General features: G+C 40.6%; 1 protein-coding gene across 1 annotated transcript in view; it reads left to right on the top strand.

The window, feature by feature from the left end:
- Map3k5 (mitogen-activated protein kinase kinase kinase 5) overlaps positions 1 to 19,223 on the top strand; it is a 210,988-nt gene that overhangs the window by 152,708 nt on the left and 39,057 nt on the right. The window contains exons 15-17 of the mRNA XM_038339073.1: positions 6,795 to 6,928; positions 12,346 to 12,473; positions 12,870 to 13,006. Coding sequence (XP_038195001.1) covers positions 6,795 to 6,928; positions 12,346 to 12,473; positions 12,870 to 13,006 — 399 coding nt within the window. The remainder of the gene's footprint in view (positions 1 to 6,794; positions 6,929 to 12,345; positions 12,474 to 12,869; positions 13,007 to 19,223) is intronic.

The raw sequence follows: 19,223 nt of genomic DNA on the forward strand, positions 1-19,223 counted from the left end.
TTGTCCCATACTTCCCAGCGGTTGACAACCATTGCAGCTGTTAAGCCTGGTCGCCATATCTTTCTGACATGTTTCTTTTTAAATCGTTTTTAACCTCTCCCATTTCTCACCTGGCTCTGTTTCCATTTTTACCTGGTTTTCTGCCCTGACTTTGCCCAGTATATTATTTGCCATGCAGCTGCTGTCTCCCTTAGCAACAACCTGACTTGCTAACCTATTGCCATAGAAATACACAAAACACAAAATTTATAAGCAGACTATCAAGAGCTAACACAGGCCCCTCTCTGTCACACACATATGCCTTTGTACCTCTCTTTGACACATCAGCTGACATAGGACTGAGGCGTCAGACTGGCATGCTTTGTGAACTTGTCTCTGCATTGTTCCCAGTGAACATGGGGAGAAAGCTGGCCCCTTGTGGGTGGAGTGGGGACAAACTCCATGAAAGAACAGTTTCCTTTGACTCGGACACCTGCATGGTGATGGAAGACCTTACCATTCCTCTGTCTGTTGACTTGTAAACAGAGACTCTACATCCATTTGAAATGATCACGTGACAAACCGGTTTGTTTCCTTTAAGATCACATTTCTGTTTCTGTGCCAATCTGAAACATGAATGTACAGTTAGGTATCTAAAAAAAAAAAAAAGTCTGTCCTTTAAAGTATTGTTGATATGTGGTATAAGAGCAACATCAGCTCAATAATTATTCATTCTGTTGATCTTTTTCCTCTACCAATTTAAGTTCTGTACCTAGGGGCCTGCACATGAACTGACAGAAGGCAAGGAAAGAGGAGGAAGCGCAAAGCTTTAGTGGTAACTGGTGAAAAACATGTAAGATGCCCAGAAGTGATTTTCTAGACAGCTAGAGTTCAGTGTGGATGTACATTTTAATACTGTCTCCTTAATAAATGTGAAAAGGCATTAATATATAATACAAAATACTCTCTAGGTCCCTTGTCAGTGCAAGGACCGGGGGAATCGCTGATCTGTTGTTTGTTCTTGCCACTCAGATCTTCCCTGCCAGCTCTCTTACCATCTCAGTTAGATTGTTCTGGACAGTCAGCAACAAAAAAAAAGAACGATTCAACATGTATTCCCACCTTTGTTTGAAATGCAGCTGCTGTCTCCCTTAGCAACAACCTGACTTGCTAACCTATTGCCATAGAAATAGAACACAAAATTTATAAGCAGTGTAATCATGCCTTCAAAAGACCTCCCTTCTTCCCCACCCACGTCTTTCTTTCCACATTTGTCATTGGACAGGTTGCTTAGATTATCCCCGATGTTGGTTTCAGGTCCCCCACCCTCACATCCCTACCCAGGCAGATTTCCCTGGGATTGGACGTCCTTCATCCCTAGATTAAGCACCTAGCATAGGAGTATTGTCTAATAAAGCTCTGGGTACTCACAGTGATGCTCAGTGTTGCCATCAAGCAACTGATCCCTCCTTGCCCTCCTGGGTACTCAGCCCCCATTCTAAGCTCAGTTTTTTGTCTGTCACGTAGATAATTCCCGGTCCTTACAGAACAGTCAGCTACCGCCCATCTCAGTATCCTTCAGAATTGCCTTTAGGATTTTTGTCTTTATTTTGTAAGAATAGAAAAATAAGCAACAAGGCATCAAAAAAGCAATTGCCATTGAGGTGGTTTATTTTAATCATACTTTTTTTTAACAAGATCTGATTTTTATTTATGACTGCTTTTTTCCCCCCAGGTAGGAGATGTTTTAACAAAAGTAGTCTTTAGGTGCTTAAATTCCTGAGAGAAACTGAACGTCAACTGGCCCCACCCGCGTACATGTTCTTCTCTAGACTAAATCAGTAGCCCTGTGGCAAATATACTTGCAACCAAAACTAAACTGATGCTGAACCTTTTTTTTTTCCGGTCAAGGTCTACAGCCCAAACTGGTCTCAAATTACAATCCATGCTGCTCTTGAACTTCTGCCTCTCTAGTAATTTCTACCTCTCAACCTGATACTGACTCCAAATCATTTGTCACCTGCTTTTCAAAGTCCTTGGTATATCCCAACTTAGTTATTAAGCAAGTAGTTACTGAGTGCCCACTGCCAAGTAACTCTAAGATGAGCGATGATGACGTAAACAAGTGGGGAAGACAGGGCCAGTGGCAAGCAAGCAGAGGGCGCAAAGGTAGTCCCTTGGTAGAGTGCTTGCTTGGCGTGCACCACACCGTGGGTTCAGTCCCTAGCAAAACGGTGATACCAGTGAGCAAAGGGGAAAGAGAAAGCCTTGGAAGCGTGTCAGACCATCTTGAGAAGTCAATGAATGGTTGATGAGCTTGTGCCCACAGCACAAGGGAAAAGCCCCTTCTAAAGTCATCCCCGCTGGAAGAGACTAAGGCGTAAAGGCTGGAAATAGGGAGCAAGTGGCCAGAAGGATGATCATGCTGTGCCAAGGAGTCTGCACAGAGGAACCCTCATAGCATTTGTCAGTGGCTTTGATGTAAGGAGTAAGGGAAGGAAAGATTGGAGTCTGAAAGGTCAAGGTTACAGGCATGTGTTTGAAAACGTGAGGGGGTGTTAAGTGGGAACAGACCACACACTGGAACATCGTTATGATGCTGGTCTTGAAAACAAAATACTCATTTTTAAACCTTGTGTGATGGGGTTTTAGCTACTGTTCTATTGCCGTGAAGAGACACCATGACCAAGGCAGATTTATAAATGAAAGCCTTTATCGGGGACTTGCTTACAGTTTTAGAGGGTTAGTCTATGACCATCATGGTGGGAAGCAGACAGGCACAGTGTTGGAGCCCTAGCTAAGAGTTTTCCATCCTGGTCTTCAGGCAGCAGGCAGAGAGAGAGAGGGAGGGGGAGGAAGGGAGGGAGGAAGGGAGGGAGGGAGGGAGGGAGGGAGGGAGGGAGGGAGGGAGGGAGGGAGGGAGGGAGGGAGGGAGGGAGGGGGAGAGGGGGGAGAGGCTGTTGTGGGCTTTTGAAATTTTAAAGTCTACCCCTAATGGTTCAGCTCCTCTAACAATGTTATGCCTCCAGCAAGGCCAAGCTTCCTAACCCTTCCAAACCAGCTCATCAACTGAGGACTAAGCTTATGCGCCTGTAGGAGCCATTCTTATTCAAATCACCACACGTGGATAGCGGGAAGACCACAAAGTCTTGAATTTGAAGATCCAGCTTTAAGCCACAACTCTGATATTTTCATTAGAAAGAGACTTCTGGCCATGTTTAAATTAGTGGTGATCACATGCCTTTCTCTCCATGAAACACAGACTTCTGGAGCGCAAGTGAGGAAGGCGATTTGAATTTCTTTTCTTTTAAGTTTTAAAGCCCTGTAATAATATAAACTGTTGACGGTTCTCAGGCTGGTGTATAGGTTTGTTTTTCTGAGAGGGACAGTGGCGAACTTGAGCTTCTTTGTTAATGGTCTTTGTTGGGATCCCAACCAGCACAGCACAACGTTACCAGACTCTAGACCACAGGAACTGAGTGTGGTGACGAACTTGGGTGGTATTGTTGAGCTAGTCTTATTGTATCTTTACCAGATCCTGTTTCATGTTCCAAGTCTGGGTGGATGCTTGTCACATGCCACATGCCCACCCTCAGGTTCGTCTTCTCTCAGGCAGAGCTCCCTGATCATCTTCAGAAAGACTGCCCTTCATCTCCACATTGGGCATTTATTCCTAGCATGGGAAGGATCTTTTGTGTAGCTCTGGTACCTCACAATGGATTCTCAGCATTGCCATCAAGAGAACAGACACCTTTCCAGAATTTGCCCTATGTCCAAGAGATATGACCCAGCGGCCTTCAACAAGGGCTTTAAAACCTGTTGGAAACAACCTGGGGCTGATGCCAACATGGGCGGTTGGGTCGCCAGAGTTTGATTACCCTCCTGTCTTGGTCATTTGTCCTTTTTATTTTTGCCTTTATTTATTTGAGACAGGATCTCATTTAGCTCAGAATGACCGTTGAACCCCTGTTTCTGAGGATGACCTGGAAGTTCTGATCTACCTCCCGAGCTGAGGATTGAAGAAGCGTATCATCCTGCTTCTTTTTAATATTTGCTAAGTGTGTATATGTTGTGGTTAGAGTTGCTATTGCTGTGATGAAACACCATGACCAAAAGCAAATTGGGGAGGAAAGGGTTTATTTGGCTTACACTGCTACATCATAGTCATCACTGAAGGAAGTCAGGACAGGAACTCAAGCAGCGCTGGAACCTGAGGCAGGAGCTGATGCAGAGACTATGGGCGGGTGCTGCTTACCAGCTTGCTCAGTCTGCTTTCTTATAGAACCCAGGACCATCAACCCAGGGACGGCACCACCGACCATGGGCTGCCTCCCCCCATTAATCACTAATTAAGAAAATGCCCTCCAGACTTGCATACAACTTGATCTTATGGAGCCATTTTCTCAGTTGAGACTCCCTTCTCTCAGATGACATTGGCTTGTGTCGAGGTGACATAAAACTAGCCAGCACAGTGTGTATGCCCAAGAGAGCATGCCACTGCCCACAAATGGAGATCAGGAAAGAACTGGAGTCATTCTCTCCCCTTCGCCATGTGGGACTGGACTCAGGTCTCTTGGGCCTCCACAGTTAAGCAGCCTTGTTCCCTGGATCATCTTGCTGGCCCCATGCTCCTTTTTATAATCTGTTCTATCATTGGTGTTTTATTTAGTGTTTTATCATTTTCCTGTATATCTGAGTGTGAATTTATTTATCTCCTATTTAAGGCCCAGTTTCTAGAAGTTACATTTGACTGTTACAAATCTCTCTAGTTGGTTTTATTTCTTATTTTTAAATGTCTCAATTTATATCTTTATGTAGTAATTTTCAGTTTCTGGGCCATTAGAGTTTCTACTTCAAATTTCTGTGCTAGAATTAATCAGGTGTGGTGGGTAGCACACACTTGTAATCTATCCCAACAGTCAAGAAGTAGAGGCAGGGCAATTATGAGCCCCAGGCTAACATGAGCTACATAGCCAAACCCTGTCTCAAATAAAACATCTGTAAGCTATATGCATTTCTTAAAGTTCCACTAAAGCCTCGTTGTATTTGCCCATTTTTCTTTATAAGTTTGTCAGCTGTGCTATGTGTATTTCAAGGCCATTTTCTTAATGAGCATAAAAATCCATGACCATAATCATCTTCGTGAACGACGCATTGGCATTTCATGTCAAATGTTCTGGCTTTTATGAACAGTGGGAGCAGCTGCTGTCCCTAATGCTTTGGCTGGCTTTTGGGAACCTGCGCCTCAGACTGGTTTGCCTTGCCCAGCCTTAATACAAGGAGATACTTAGTCTTACTGCAACTAATATCCTGTGTTTTGTTGATACCCATGGGAGGCCTGGCCCTTCCTGAACAGAGGAGGAGTGAATTGGGCGGGGGTGGTGCAGAGGGGAATGGGGGGAGGGAAGGGGAGGACAGGAGGGAGGGGAAAATGTAGTTGATATAAAATAAATTAATTAATTAAAACCTTTTTCTGGCTTTTAAATGTAAGAAATTGTTGTCTTTTTAAAAGCAGACAGCAGAGATCACTCCATAAGGCAAGTTTGTTGCCAAATCTGCACTGCGGATAGCTGTAGACAGCAAAGGGGCCTTGTTCTTGGGCTCTCTCCTTCCTGTCTGTAGCCCCTTTCTGGGTTCCTCCAGTGGCACAGCTTGATCACTGAAGGATCCTAAATGCTTCATTTCCTGTCCAGGGCTTGAGTCTTGCCTTTCTGTGCACTGCACCTTTTGATGTGCTGCCTCCAGGTCTGAGGTGGCCTCTACATAATGTTCTCTGTCCCCATTAACTTTGATCCAGTCTCCATATTTGACCAGGATGCATGACCCTTAAGGGCTCGGGACTGTACATGTTTTATGTTTATATAAAAGATCAGAAATGCCCTCTATTTTTCATTTTTAAAATCCCTTGGGGGATTTTCAGTCTTGCTTCTGTCCAGGGTCCGTTGCCCACTTCCGTTTCTGGGAGTGCTTCTCACTGCTTTTGTCTCAGTTTGATCCACCAAGCAAACAAAAACACAAAGTGACCTAGGAAGACTGACTTTTCCATCTCCAATGACTCAGACCTCCAACTCTCCTCCTCCTCCAGCCCTTCAGGTGCTTTTATTGTCCTGGCATAAAGGAAGCGCTTCTGTAGCACCCTCAGCTGAGTACCAGGGACAAGATTGTAAGAGGTGTCGACATTAACAGAAGTAGTGCCAGGCAGCTGGTGAAAATCGGGACCCAGTGGGGGGAATATTGTGGTGGGCTCCTAGAGAGGCACTGACACCCTCAACCATGAAGCTAGATGGTACTTGTCAAGAAACACCACCTGTGTTGTGTTGACAGCGTCTACTTTTTTTTTATTCTTACAGGAGTTGTTACTTTTTTTAAAAAAAAAAGTAGTTTTTGGAATTTTTCCTATTTTCATTAAGTTTTAATTATCATGCAAAATAATGGGTTTCGTTTTGACATTGTCATCATTAGATCATTATACTTTGTTTCTGGATAGCCTCTACCTTCCTCCGTCCTTTCCTCCCCGCTCATAGTTCTTCCTTCTGCTTTCATGGCATCTGTATTATATTGCTCACTCTTGTTCCCCTAGGAATTCCATTTTACTGTTTCACTTGTAAAGCCATGTTAAAATAAGGAAAGTATTTGTGAAAAGACTTGGTGTTCTCTGGTAGTACCTGAAATCCCAGCACTTGGGAAGTAGAGGCCAGAGGATGGTAAATTCAGGGTCAATTTGGACTGTAAAACAAACAAAGTTTTGAAAACAGTGTTTTCAATGTCGCTTTCAGCTAACGTCTCACTCTTCTGTCTCCCATCACCCTTTGCAGTATGACTATGAATACGACGAGAACGGTGACCGCGTCGTGCTAGGAAAAGGCACGTACGGGATCGTCTATGCAGGTCGAGACCTGAGCAACCAGGTCAGAATTGCTATTAAGGAAATCCCAGAGAGAGACAGCAGGTACAGTGATGGTTGCTAATCAAAGCTGTATTCTAAAGTGCTTGGGTTGTTAATAGTGTGGCAGAAAATACTTGGTGATAGTCTGATTATTGGAACTGTCTGGAAACTCTATTGTGTTAGTTCCATCTCAGTTTTTCTGTTCGTTTAGTGGTTTGTTTGTATAAGACTTGGCTGGGAGGAAAGAGAAGACTCTAACTGGGAAGGGAATGGCTTTCAAAAATCAGAAAAGAGGATGTGGCCCTATGTGTGTTGGCCATGGGTCTTGTTGGATCAAGGTGGTTCATAACAAAAGAGATGGAGAAGCAATGTAGCCAGAGTTTCCAGTGCCATGTAAGGAACTGCAACATCTTGCTCCTCCAGCAAGCAGATCACTGAGCAAACTGAGAAAACAACAGCCCCTTTAAGCTCCATCAGGGAAGACAGGCAACTGCTCCCTGAACTAGAAAGGTAGAGGAGAGGCAAACGCAGACAGTCACAACTGGAGGAGAACCTCCATGGGAAGCAGTGTGGGCTAGAGACCTCCATGGGACTCTGGCTAACAAATTGCTGGAGGCTCAGTGTGGATTCCGGAGGGTTAAGAATCTCAGGGGACTCCCTCTTGGGCAACCCTACACTTCTGAGTTTTATTCTTTAAAGTTTTACCACACTTTCATTTTGAATATAAGAGAAAATCCATTGTGTTTCTTGCAGAGGAAAGGAAATCATTTTAAGATATATAGGAGGATTTTAGTCTTTTCTTCAAGGCCTATTCTCAGAGAGCCTGAGCAAATGTGGAGAAAGAACCCACATTTGTGTAGAATCCAGCCCCGCAGCCTGGGGACACAGTGACTGAGTCACAAGAGGAGGGCGCATTCTTAACCCCTACTCTCATCCCGCTCTTTCCACCGGCCACCACTTTACATAGCAAACGTCTGTTTACTGTGATTCGCTTGCCCAGAGCATCACATGTACCATTCAAAAAATACCTTGAGACGTGCTAAAAGTAAAAATAAAATCTAAGAAGATTGACAAGTACAAGAACCAGAGCATGATATGGCAAGTTGGAGTTAGCGGACTGGGAATTTAAAACAACTGATTAAGAAGAGTATAGTAGCACCAAAGAGTTCCACAATAGCCTGGAATGGAGTATAAGAATGGTTTATTTATTTGGGGATAAACTCACAGTAAGGCGTGATCCACAGTCCTCTGGAACTGGATCCAAATCCAGCAGAAAAGAGGACTGCCCATGTTTTCTGTCTGCACTTATAGTGCATGAGACCACGCCCAAAGTGGGCCAGTATCTTAAAGGCTGTTGGATGAAGGACTTCCCACAACACCTCACCCCTTTATCTAAATAAGAGAGTTTTAAGTCTAACACAAAACTATATACAGTAAGGGAAAAGAAGAGGGAAAAACATACATAAAATTTAGAATTACAACCAGTAAACAAGAAACATATGCTAAATGTTTCAATAGGTATTATATCCTAAGAAGTCTAAGTCTTATATTAAAAATGGCTTGGAAGTAACTTTGACTATCTAGTCTTCAACCTCATGAAAGACCTGAGAAGGAAAATAATATTACCTGAGTAGACAAGAAGTGCAATGAAGCAACTGCCAAAAGGTACAAGAAATGACAGAAACAACCGGCTACCTGGGTAATCACCCAAAGTCTCATTTGCAACATTGGAGCAACCATCTTTGGCTAAAACCAAGAGTATCTGACAGACCATTTTCAGAGGCAGGAAAATTTGAAAACTGTCTTACCTTGTCTTGGCAAGGTTTATTAGTTGTTTTTGCTTGTATCCTGCTTGTCCAGTTTGAACACCGTACATTTTGTCAGTAGTTGAGGCAAGGCAGTTCTTTGCCCAAAGGCCAGCTTTGCCAAGAAGAAAACAAGCTCCAAGTGGAGTGTCTTCAATGCCTAATAGTCTCTCAGGAATTGATCGGTGCTGCCAGGATTAATTGTGTCACATGCCAACAGAATCCTAAATTATTTAAATGCCATATTCTATAGTTCTTTGAAGTGTTCAAAGATTACCTATCTATGCAGAATATAATCTCTATGCATCTAAAGAACCTGATTAGTCTAAGTATGACAAACATGGATGACTATTGACCTGTAATTCTTAGTATATATATATAGCTTAAAGACTGAGGCTTCATATTAAAAAAATTAAACAATCTTTAACAGATGTACAGCAAATGAAGACAATGACCTCAAAATGTAAACTATATATATATATATATATGTATATATATGTATGTCTTGGTCAGAGGTAGAAATGTATAGTACAATATGATAAATATATCCTAAAATTGCATCAATATACAAAATATATTAAGCAGAGAGATATAAACATGCATGCATACAATATGACAAAATAACTTTGCATAGGTGCACAAATATTATAAACAGAAATAGGAGCATATTCAATATAATGAATATAATTTGAATTTGTATCAATATACAAGAATCTATATCAATGTAAATTGACTATAAATAATAGCTCACTAGTAGTGCACTAATCTACCTGTTATCCCATCCCATTCTTTCCCTTTTTTTTTTTCAAAAGAGATCCCTGAGCCTACTTCATTTCCATCCCAACCCTATACTAGTTATAATCAAACCCTAAATGATGTCCCTAACCCTGAGGACAAGCTTTGTTGGGAGAGGAGATATCGTTTTCTAGAATTACTTCCAGCTGTCATGGGGGCGATGTTATTTCTGTGGTATTCTGTAAAAACAAAAATGATGGCTAAGTTTCAAGATTACTGTCTGGTACAGTTGTAGGTAGTCTCTGTGTAGTTGGTAGGGTTTTCTGATGTTCTTATTTGAAGTTCTGGCCAGAACATTGTAAGAAGGTACACCATATCAGCTAGCCAAGTTGAAATCATCTTGAGCAGTTTATAACCCAAAATCAATCTTAAAGTGATGCTATTAGCATAATGACATCATATCAACCAAGTGGAATTGTTGTGGGGCCCCATCTTCTTTCTGAGGACTTCAGAGATTACTACAGGAAAATTTATTCTTCATTGTAGAAAACTTAAATATTATTCATATAAAAATGGAATCTTTGTATTTCTATAGACATATATTCAATGAAAGGTACCATAGAAACAAAAATAGGAAGGGGAGAAGTAAAATGTTTTGAAAACAGAGTTTCGGAAAAAGTAGTCCCTAGATTTTATCTTCCTTCTGTCCCACACCAGGTAGCTCCTAATAAGAGATAGAAACTCTGAATTTTTCCTTTAACAACATGCTTGGATTTAGAGAAGGAGATGTCCAACTCCAAAGCCAACTTTCATTTTTAATAAATGATGACTACCATTATATGTCTGTTTAGGTAGTGAGATCTTACCCTGCAATCATAAGTTGGATTTCTCTTTGCTTGGTGATTCTTTCTGGATAACTATCTTAAAGGCTATTGGCTGAAGGAATTCCCACAATAGAAGAGACTGCAGCTTCTGGCTTAAAGAGATATACTTAATGGGTCACCAGAGGGAAGAGAGGAGAGGAGCAGATAGATTATTTGAAGAAACAATCCCAACTATACATAATAGGCCCTTGCAGAAGATGGAATCACTTGTAGGAAAAAAGTCATCCTGGGAACTAAATAGCTCCTATAGCAGGGTTTCCTTTCTCTCTACCCTGGGGTACTACATGAGGCTTTGTGTCTGCAACTGGCGATTCCTCTCTCAACCTTCAATTTCTGGCTCATGACTTCTTTTAGGTCTTCTGGTAGCACTCCTACAATCATGGAAGATAAAATTGGGTTATTCGTTATCCTTCCATGACCATATTTTAATGCAGGCTCCATCATGAGCTTGTTTTGGCCATCTTCCTCACCACCCTCCAGTGATGATGATGATAGGTTCCATGTTCCCCTGAACTCCCTGGGTAACCTGTGTACCAGCTCCACTTGTAAATCTACAGGCATCTCAAAATTAATGTGGCTAAAACAACACTTAGAGGTTCAATGAGTTGTCGCTGCCTGATTGCTACAGTACTCTTTAGCCACATCCCTTCTTCATTCCACAGATGGATTTAATGCACTTTTCAAATTATTCAGATGCTACTATACACACAACGCATACTAACAACAAAATAAATGCCTTTGGTTCCTGTTCATAATGGTATAGTCAGTACACATCTTTGAAAATGCCTGCAGGGCGGCCCTTCCCTTAAACAGTCAGTGCAGGCCAGCTTCCTGTTAAGTATACAAAGAGATTGCAGGGAAGTAAATGAAGAGCTAGCGAACAGGTACTTCTGTCCATGTGCCCTAGAAGAAATCTGGGTATTCTACTGGGAAAGATGGTCAGTCACCAAGGAGAATCACTAAAGGACATGGTGGCTGCAATTGATGCAGAATGGAGTGCACTTGCTCCCCATTGACAAAGAGGAATCCTAGCAGCAGCCATGAATAAGGAAGTTCTCTCTACCTTGGCACATGCAAGAGTAATGACCTGAAGTCAATCAGATTCTTTTTACACCACACTGTTTTCTCATTCCTGCTTAAACTATGTTAAACCTGAGCTGCTCTGCCATGGCCAGCGAAGCTCCTGTCTGTTTGGGCCAAATGGTGTCACAATTTACCAGTGAAAATCAATTACATCATTGCAAGTTGATTTGTTGAAATTTTATTATTAACTACATAAGTATTCATTGATCGTGGAATTCTTTGGCATCTATTAGATTTATAGTACTTCATATAGCTCTCAGAAGTGCTGTGCTCCTCCAGAAATATAAAATACTATTAGAATTGTATAGTCATCAAGAATAAGCAAATGATTTTGAACTCTGGTTTACACCTGGTCAGGCAAAAATGATGACATCGTAGGCTTTCTGAATTCGGAAGGTAAGGGTTTTGAATCAGGGAACTGAAAGACACTGGACTATAAATGGTTTTGTGGTTTCTGCTAAAAAAGTTTGTGGGCTTTTGGGAAGTTGTGGGTGAACATTAAAGATACTGGGAATTTCTGCCTTCTTGAACCTCCTGAAATAGTAGTTCTGCTGCTGAAGCCAGTGGAACAGGATGCCATGCTGATATGGAAAGTCGGCTTTGTGGGTGGTATCCAATCTTCTGGATTCGTGTCTTTAGTCTGTCACCAGCTTTATGATCTTGGGTAGTCATTCTCTCTATGTGTTACTTCTCTTCTCTTGTCTGTTGGCATCCCTAATAGTGCATTTAGTTTAAAGAAATGAGTTAACATATACAAGGAGCTGTGAACAGTGTTTAATACTTTTCGCCTCAGCCTACCACAACTGCATTGCCAGAGTTCATGAGAAATAAAGACCTTAGATGGCCTAAGGGTTAAATGGTCATTGATTTTGTTTATGGGCACAATTTAGCTCCCATTTTCAATGTGCATCGCTTAAATTAATACTCTAAAGTCTGGCTGAGCTTAGCCTGCTGACATTTACACATCTTCCAGATACTCGCAGCCCCTGCATGAAGAAATTGCCTTGCACAAGCATCTGAAGCACAAAAACATTGTCCAGTATCTGGGCTCCTTCAGTGAGAACGGCTTCATTAAAATCTTCATGGAGCAAGTCCCAGGAGGTAAGATCCACTCTTCTTGCTTTCAGAAATGCAAATTTCTAAGGCCTGGGAGAAGACTTAACTGAATGGAATTATTCATGTTGAAAGAAGGTTACATAGGTGACATTACCTTTATGCTTATTAGTAGATATTAAAGAAAATTTGAAACTATTCAGCTTCAGTCATCATGACTTGGATTAAAGCTAGCAATTGAGCATCCTTTTACTTAGACTGTGTTGCTAATGACTGCCTTCAAAGTAAGGATATTTTCATGTTCGTGTTTGATTGAGTCCAGGTAACTGAGTAGTTTCTGCCCTACCGTGAAGAGCCACTGCAGTCTGGATCAACTCGTGTCCCATTATTAATATGCGATAGGGAGCTTGGATGAGTTTTACCCACAATTTTCTTATTTTACAGGAAGTCTTTCCGCTCTCCTTCGTTCCAAATGGGGCCCATTAAAAGACAATGAGCAAACGATTGGCTTCTATACAAAGCAAATACTGGAAGGATTAAAATACCTTCATGACAATCAGATAGTTCACCGGGATATAAAGGTAGGGTGCCCCATGATTCATCCTCCTGGGGTCCTTCCTGGGTGATTATTATATTTGAAAACACTAGGTTGTGTTCTGAGTGTGAAGGAGGAATAAGGAAATCATGGCCATAGCAGAGCTGTCAATTCTGGTTCACGCTGCAGGTATATTCGTGTTATCGTCTTCCATGAGGAATGGCCAGCCTTCTTACCCAGGGAAACCAGTAGACCTCTAAGAGCACTGTGGGGTGGGATGCAGTGTCCTCAAACTAAGCAGAACATGGTCTCTTCCGGGACCTTTTAATCCTTATACAAACTTCTAAATTAAAAACTTTAGCTTCTCTTAAAAAAGAAAATTCAAAACTAATAAAACTTGTTTGGGCGGGCGGGGACTGGAGAGATGGCTTAGAGATAAGAGCACTGGCTGCTGTTCCAGAGGTCCTGAGTTCAATTCCCAACAACCACATGGTGGCTTAAAACCATCCATAACGAGATCTGGTACCTTCTTCTGGCCTGCAGGCATGCATGTAGGCAGGAAACTGTATACATAATAAATAAATCTAAAGTAAAAATCTTGGCTTTTTGAAATTAAAATATAATTACATTATTTTTCGTTTTCCTTTCTCTCTCTCCAACCCTTCCCATACACCCTCCCTTGCTCTTTCTCAAATTCATGGTTTTTGTTTCTTTAATTGTTGAAAACTATATTCCTAAATATATAAATATAATCTGGTTAGTATGTGTACTGTTAATTGATTTTAGGGTTGACAACTGGTCTTGGATAACCAATTTGGGGGCTCTTTCTGAGGAAGACTAATTCTCCTGCTGTCATTCTTTAGTTGCCTATAGTTCTTTGTCTGGAGTTGATACCCCATGAGATTTCCTGTTGCACGTATAATAAAAACCCAGAGACAGATATTGGGATTCAACCTGAAGATCAGAAAAGCAAAGCATCCAACCACGAAAGAGACCTTTTACCTCTACCAAATCTTCAGACCGAATGGGCAAGATCCTGTTTCCAGGAATCCTCAGACTACACACGCCCCTGAGTTTCTATCTCTCCCCCTTTATATTCTTATAGCCCAGTCATATTGCTTCTGTCTCTACCTTCCTGGTGCTGGAATTAAGGGTGTATGTCTCCCAAGCACTGGGATTAAAGATGTTGGCCACCACCACCTGGATCTCTTTCTAGATTGATCTTCTGTAGCCCAGGGTAGCCTTGAACTCACAGAGATCCACCTGCCTCTGTCTCCTGAGTCCTGGGATTAATGGTGTGCTGTTGGCAGAGACCGCTAGTTTGTTTTCCAGCCACCCTGACTTGATGTACAGATTTCACACAGAAATCTGTATGAATTGCAATACTGTTTAGCCAATAGCTTAAGTATATTCTGGCTAACTCTTACATCTTAAATTAACCCATTTCTATTAATTTGTGTATAACCATGTGGCTGTGGCTTATTGGCAAAGTTCTGCCGTGTCTGTCTCCAGCAGTAGCTACATGGCTTCTCTGTGACTCCACCTATTCTCTCTCTATATCTTTTCCAGTCTGGCTATATTCTGTTAAGCCATTGGCTGAAAGCAGCTTTTTTATCCATTAAGCAATAAAAGCCAAACATACACAGAAGGACTTTTCACACCATTTTCCCTTTTCTCTTTAAATAAAAAGGAAGGTTTTAACTTTAACATAGTAAAATTGCATATAACAACAGGTATCAAGCAAGAATTACAGTTACAATATTTATGTCTTATCTTTTATCATAACTAATGAAAACTATAATTATAATTATCTATTCTTCAACTCCTTCAAAGACTCCAGAAGGATATAATGTTACCTAAGTAAACAGGATGTGCATTGTAAGCAACTTCCAAAACTCTAAAATTGGCAGAGACATCTCGCTGCCTGGACAAATCACCCAAAGTTCATTTCAGGCAGCCATCTTTAGCCTACAGGCCCATAGTATCCAGCAGATTTTTCCATGAAGCAGGAAATTTCAAAGACAGTTCCTCCTATATTGGCAGTTTGTCAGTCACTTTCTTCTGTGTCCTGCAGAATGTCTGGCAGACCCTTTTATGAAGCAGGAACTCCAAAGGATGGTCTCACCTTTAGGCAAGTTCAACAGTCATCTTTCTGTGGGTCCTAAATGTCCAATTTATACATCATACCATCAAGCAGTCCAGGCAAGAGCAGTTTCTTGCCCAAATGGCTAACAAACTCCATAAGGAGCCTCTTTGATGCCAATCATCCTCTTGAAGTAGACTGGTGCTGCCAGGAGCAGATGTGTCTCATTGTCATGAAAATCCTAAGTTTTTAAACATTTTAAATGTCATATTTCATGGGTCTCTGAAAGATCTGAATAATACTTATCTAACTGAAATATATTATTGTACATCTAGAAAACCTAACTAAAATGACTACAAGCTTGACTATTATAGATGACTATTAACCTGTATTTCTTAATTATACATTACATTTTTAAATGAGCTGCACAAACACAATACTTTCAAGAGCAGAAGTATACATATAACAAAATTGACCTTAAATTTCTATCAATAAACTAAGATCTATACCAGTGCAAAGTATTCATCTCTATAGCATATCCCCTTTGAATGTAAAAAAAAAAAAAGATTATAAACAATCATTTAGGGAATTTGGGCATAGTTCTCTTCCAAACTGCTTCCTGCTTTTTGTTGGGCAAAATAATTTTGGGGTTTGCTCACAGAGACCTTTCAGGGGATCTTGGTCTATCAAACCAGATTAGTCTGGAAGGAATCCACAGGTTCTTATCCTCTGTGGAAACAGAAGAAGAATCTGTTTTCCAAAGCAACATATATATCCTTAGACTCAAATTTTGAAGTCAAGATACCTTTAAAGTACATATGTTTGTTCAGTTTAGCAGTCCCCAGAATCAAATGTCTCTCTGCAGTCAAAAAATTCAAAGAAAACACAATAATATACATAATCCAGACTCTCTGTGTATATTCCATCTTTATGTGGCTTATTTTTCTTTCTCTATTACTTTTTCTACAAGTTATTCTCTCTTTAAAGACTTTGTTTTATTTTTCAAAAAAAAAACACCCATTTACTTCTTTTTATAACTCTCTATACTCTTTTTCTTCTTCTCTGGCTATATTCTGTTAAGCCATTGGCCGAAAGCAGCTTCTTTATTCATTAATCAATAAAAGCAGCACATATACAGAAGGACTTCCCATACCAATGTGCACCACCACTCCTTGGCCTGTATGGCTGACTAGTGTGTCTGCTTTGCATTCTGATCTACAGGCAAGCTTTGTTTATTAAAACACAAATAACATACCACTGTATTTCCCTTTTCCATGTTAGTGGACCCCGACTCAGAAGGGTGCTTCTCATGCATTATGTTTTTGTTAGGTTTGGCTTTGGGGAAGAACATTGTCAACCCAGATGTGAAATTTTCATTTAAATAGTGTGTGTGTGTGTGTGTGTGTGTGTGTGTGTGTGTGTGTGTAGAAGGAGGAGCTGCGAGCTGCTTCCTGCCACCCGGCTAGCTTTACACCAGAAATAATTACACGGAAACTATTCATTTAAACACTGCCTGGCCCATTAGTTCCAGCCTCTTATTGACTAACTTCTCAAATCTTTAGTAATTTTTAGTAATTAAAATTTAGTAATCTGTGTAGCACCATGAGGTGGTGTCTTACTGGGAAGGATTTTAGCCTGCGTCCATCTCGGAGAGGAGAGCTATGGCGTCTGCCAGAGGCGTCTGCCTGACTCTGCTTTCTTTCTCCCACAATTCTGTTCTGTCTACTCTGCCTACCTAATTTTCTCTCCTATTAAAGGGCCAAGGCAGTTTCTTTATTAAACAATGAAAGTAACACATAGACAGATGACCCTGCTCCATCATTTCCCCTTTTTTTGTTTAAACAAAAAAGAAAGGCTTTAACTTTAACATAGTAAAATTACATGTAACAAAACAGTTATCAATCAATAATTACAGTTACAATATTTATATCTACTTTATCTTTTATCATAACTAAGGAAAACTATAACTATAACTAAAACTAAAACTATAACTATATCTATTTATTCTTCAACTCCATCAAAGACTCCAGAAGGACACAATATTACCTAGGTGAACAAGAAGTAAGCAACTTCCAAAACTCTAGAAATGACTGAGACATCTCGCTACCTAGACAGTCACCCAAAGTTCCTCTGTACCGTTGGGGCATCTATCTTCAGCCTACAGGCCCATAATATCCAGCAGACATTTCCATGAAGCAGGAAATTTCAAAGGCAGTTCAGTCACTATCTGCTGTGTCCTGCAGAATGTCTCAAAGACTCTTTCATGAATCAGGAACCCCGAGAGACCATCTCACCTTTAGGCAAGTTCAGCAGTCCTCTTTCTGTGGGTTCTTTGTGTCCAGTTTATGCAGCAGTCCAGGTAAGAGCAGTTTCTTGCCCAAATGGCTGTCATACTCCATAAGGATCCTCTTTGATGCCCATCATCCTCTTGAAGTAGATTGGTGCTGCCAGGAGCAGATGTGTCTCATTGTCACGAAAAGCCCTAAGTTATTAAAACATTAAATGCCATATTCTGTAGCCTTTGAAAGATATGAAGAATGCCTATCTGAAATATATCTATGCACATCTAGAAAATCTAAGTAACATGACTACAAGCTTGACTATTATTGATGATTATCCATTAACAACTTATATTTCCTGATTATACATTACATTTTTAAATGAACTACACAATCACAATACCTTAATCAATATCAGAAATACATATAACAAGATTGACCTTAAAATAGTATCAGTAAACCAAGATTTGTATCAATCCAAATTATTTATATCTATATCATTTCCCCCTTTAAATGTAAAAGAACATTTATAAACAATATTTGGGAACATGAGCGCAGTTTTTTCTCTCCAAACTGCTTCCTGCTGTATGGGGGTGCTGTTATTCAGGTCTTTCATGGTGTAACCTGTCTGCTAGGTTCATCTCAGTCAGCAGTTGAGTGAAGTAATTTTTTGAAGGTGTTCACAGCAACCTTTCAGGAGGGCATGGTCTATCATACCATATTGGCATAGAAGCAATCCACAGCATCTCATCCTCTGTGAAAACAAAAGAAGAACTTTTCCAAAGTATCATAACCTTAGATCCAAATTTTGAAGTCAAGGTATTTTCAAAATATCTATGTTGGGTTAGTTCAGCAGCATTTATAAACAAATATCTTTTAGCAGCTGTTGCTTCTTCCTCAGCATTCAGACAATTCAAAGAGAGCATAATAGTATACAGTATCAAGATTCTGTGTGTATTTTCCATCTTATGCGGCTTTACTTAACCTCTATTTCTTTTATTTTTACTTTTACTTTTTGAGACAGGTTCTCTGTATATCTTTGTCCTGGAATAACTCTGTAGACCAGGCTGTCCTTGAACTCAGAGACCCCTCTGTCTCTGCCTCCCAGGCATTGGGATTAAAGGTGTGTTCTGCCACACCCTGAAGTCACAGAGGTCAATCTCCCTCTGCCTCCCCATTTAAAGCCCCCTGTTTTTTCTATTTTCCCCTCTAATCATATGTACCCAGATATTCCTATTGTTCCTCACTGGCCTGCCATGGTTCCTTTTTACTTTCCTGGTTTCTTTGGTTATTCTAGGTTATATATTCATATCTGAAGACTTGGAGCTAGGGATCACAGATGAGAAAGAACATGGGACTTTTATCTTTCTGGGTCTGGATTACCTCACTCGATGTGATCTTTTCTAATTCCCTCCAATTACCTGCATAAGTTCATGACTTCTTTGTTCTTTACAGCTGAATAGTATTCCACAGTATGTATGGACCACAGTTTTATTGTCTACTTGTCATTTGAAGGGCATTTAGGTTGTTTGTTTCCTAGCTATTGTGAATGGAGCAGCAATGACCATGGCTAAGCAAGTATCTGTGGAGTAAGAAAGACATAAAGACCTCTGGGCATATGCCAAGGAGTGATATAGCTGTGTCATGTGGTAGAGTTTAGCTTTTTGAGAATTCTCCATACTGATTTCTATAGTGGCCACATCAGTTGCAATCCCACCAACAGTGAATGAGGGTTCCCTATGCCCCTCTAGCATTTGGTTTTGATTAATTTGCCATTATGACTTGGATAAGGTGAAATCTCAAAGTTATTTCAATTTGCATTTCCCTAATCACTAGGGACAAGGTCATTTTGGGAGTTTTTTTTTTTTTTTTTTTTTTAGTCACTTTTATTTCCTCTTTGG

This window comes from Arvicola amphibius, chromosome 8 (genome assembly GCF_903992535.2).
Source record: "Arvicola amphibius chromosome 8, mArvAmp1.2, whole genome shotgun sequence".
NCBI classification, from domain to species: domain Eukaryota; kingdom Metazoa; phylum Chordata; class Mammalia; order Rodentia; family Cricetidae; genus Arvicola; species Arvicola amphibius.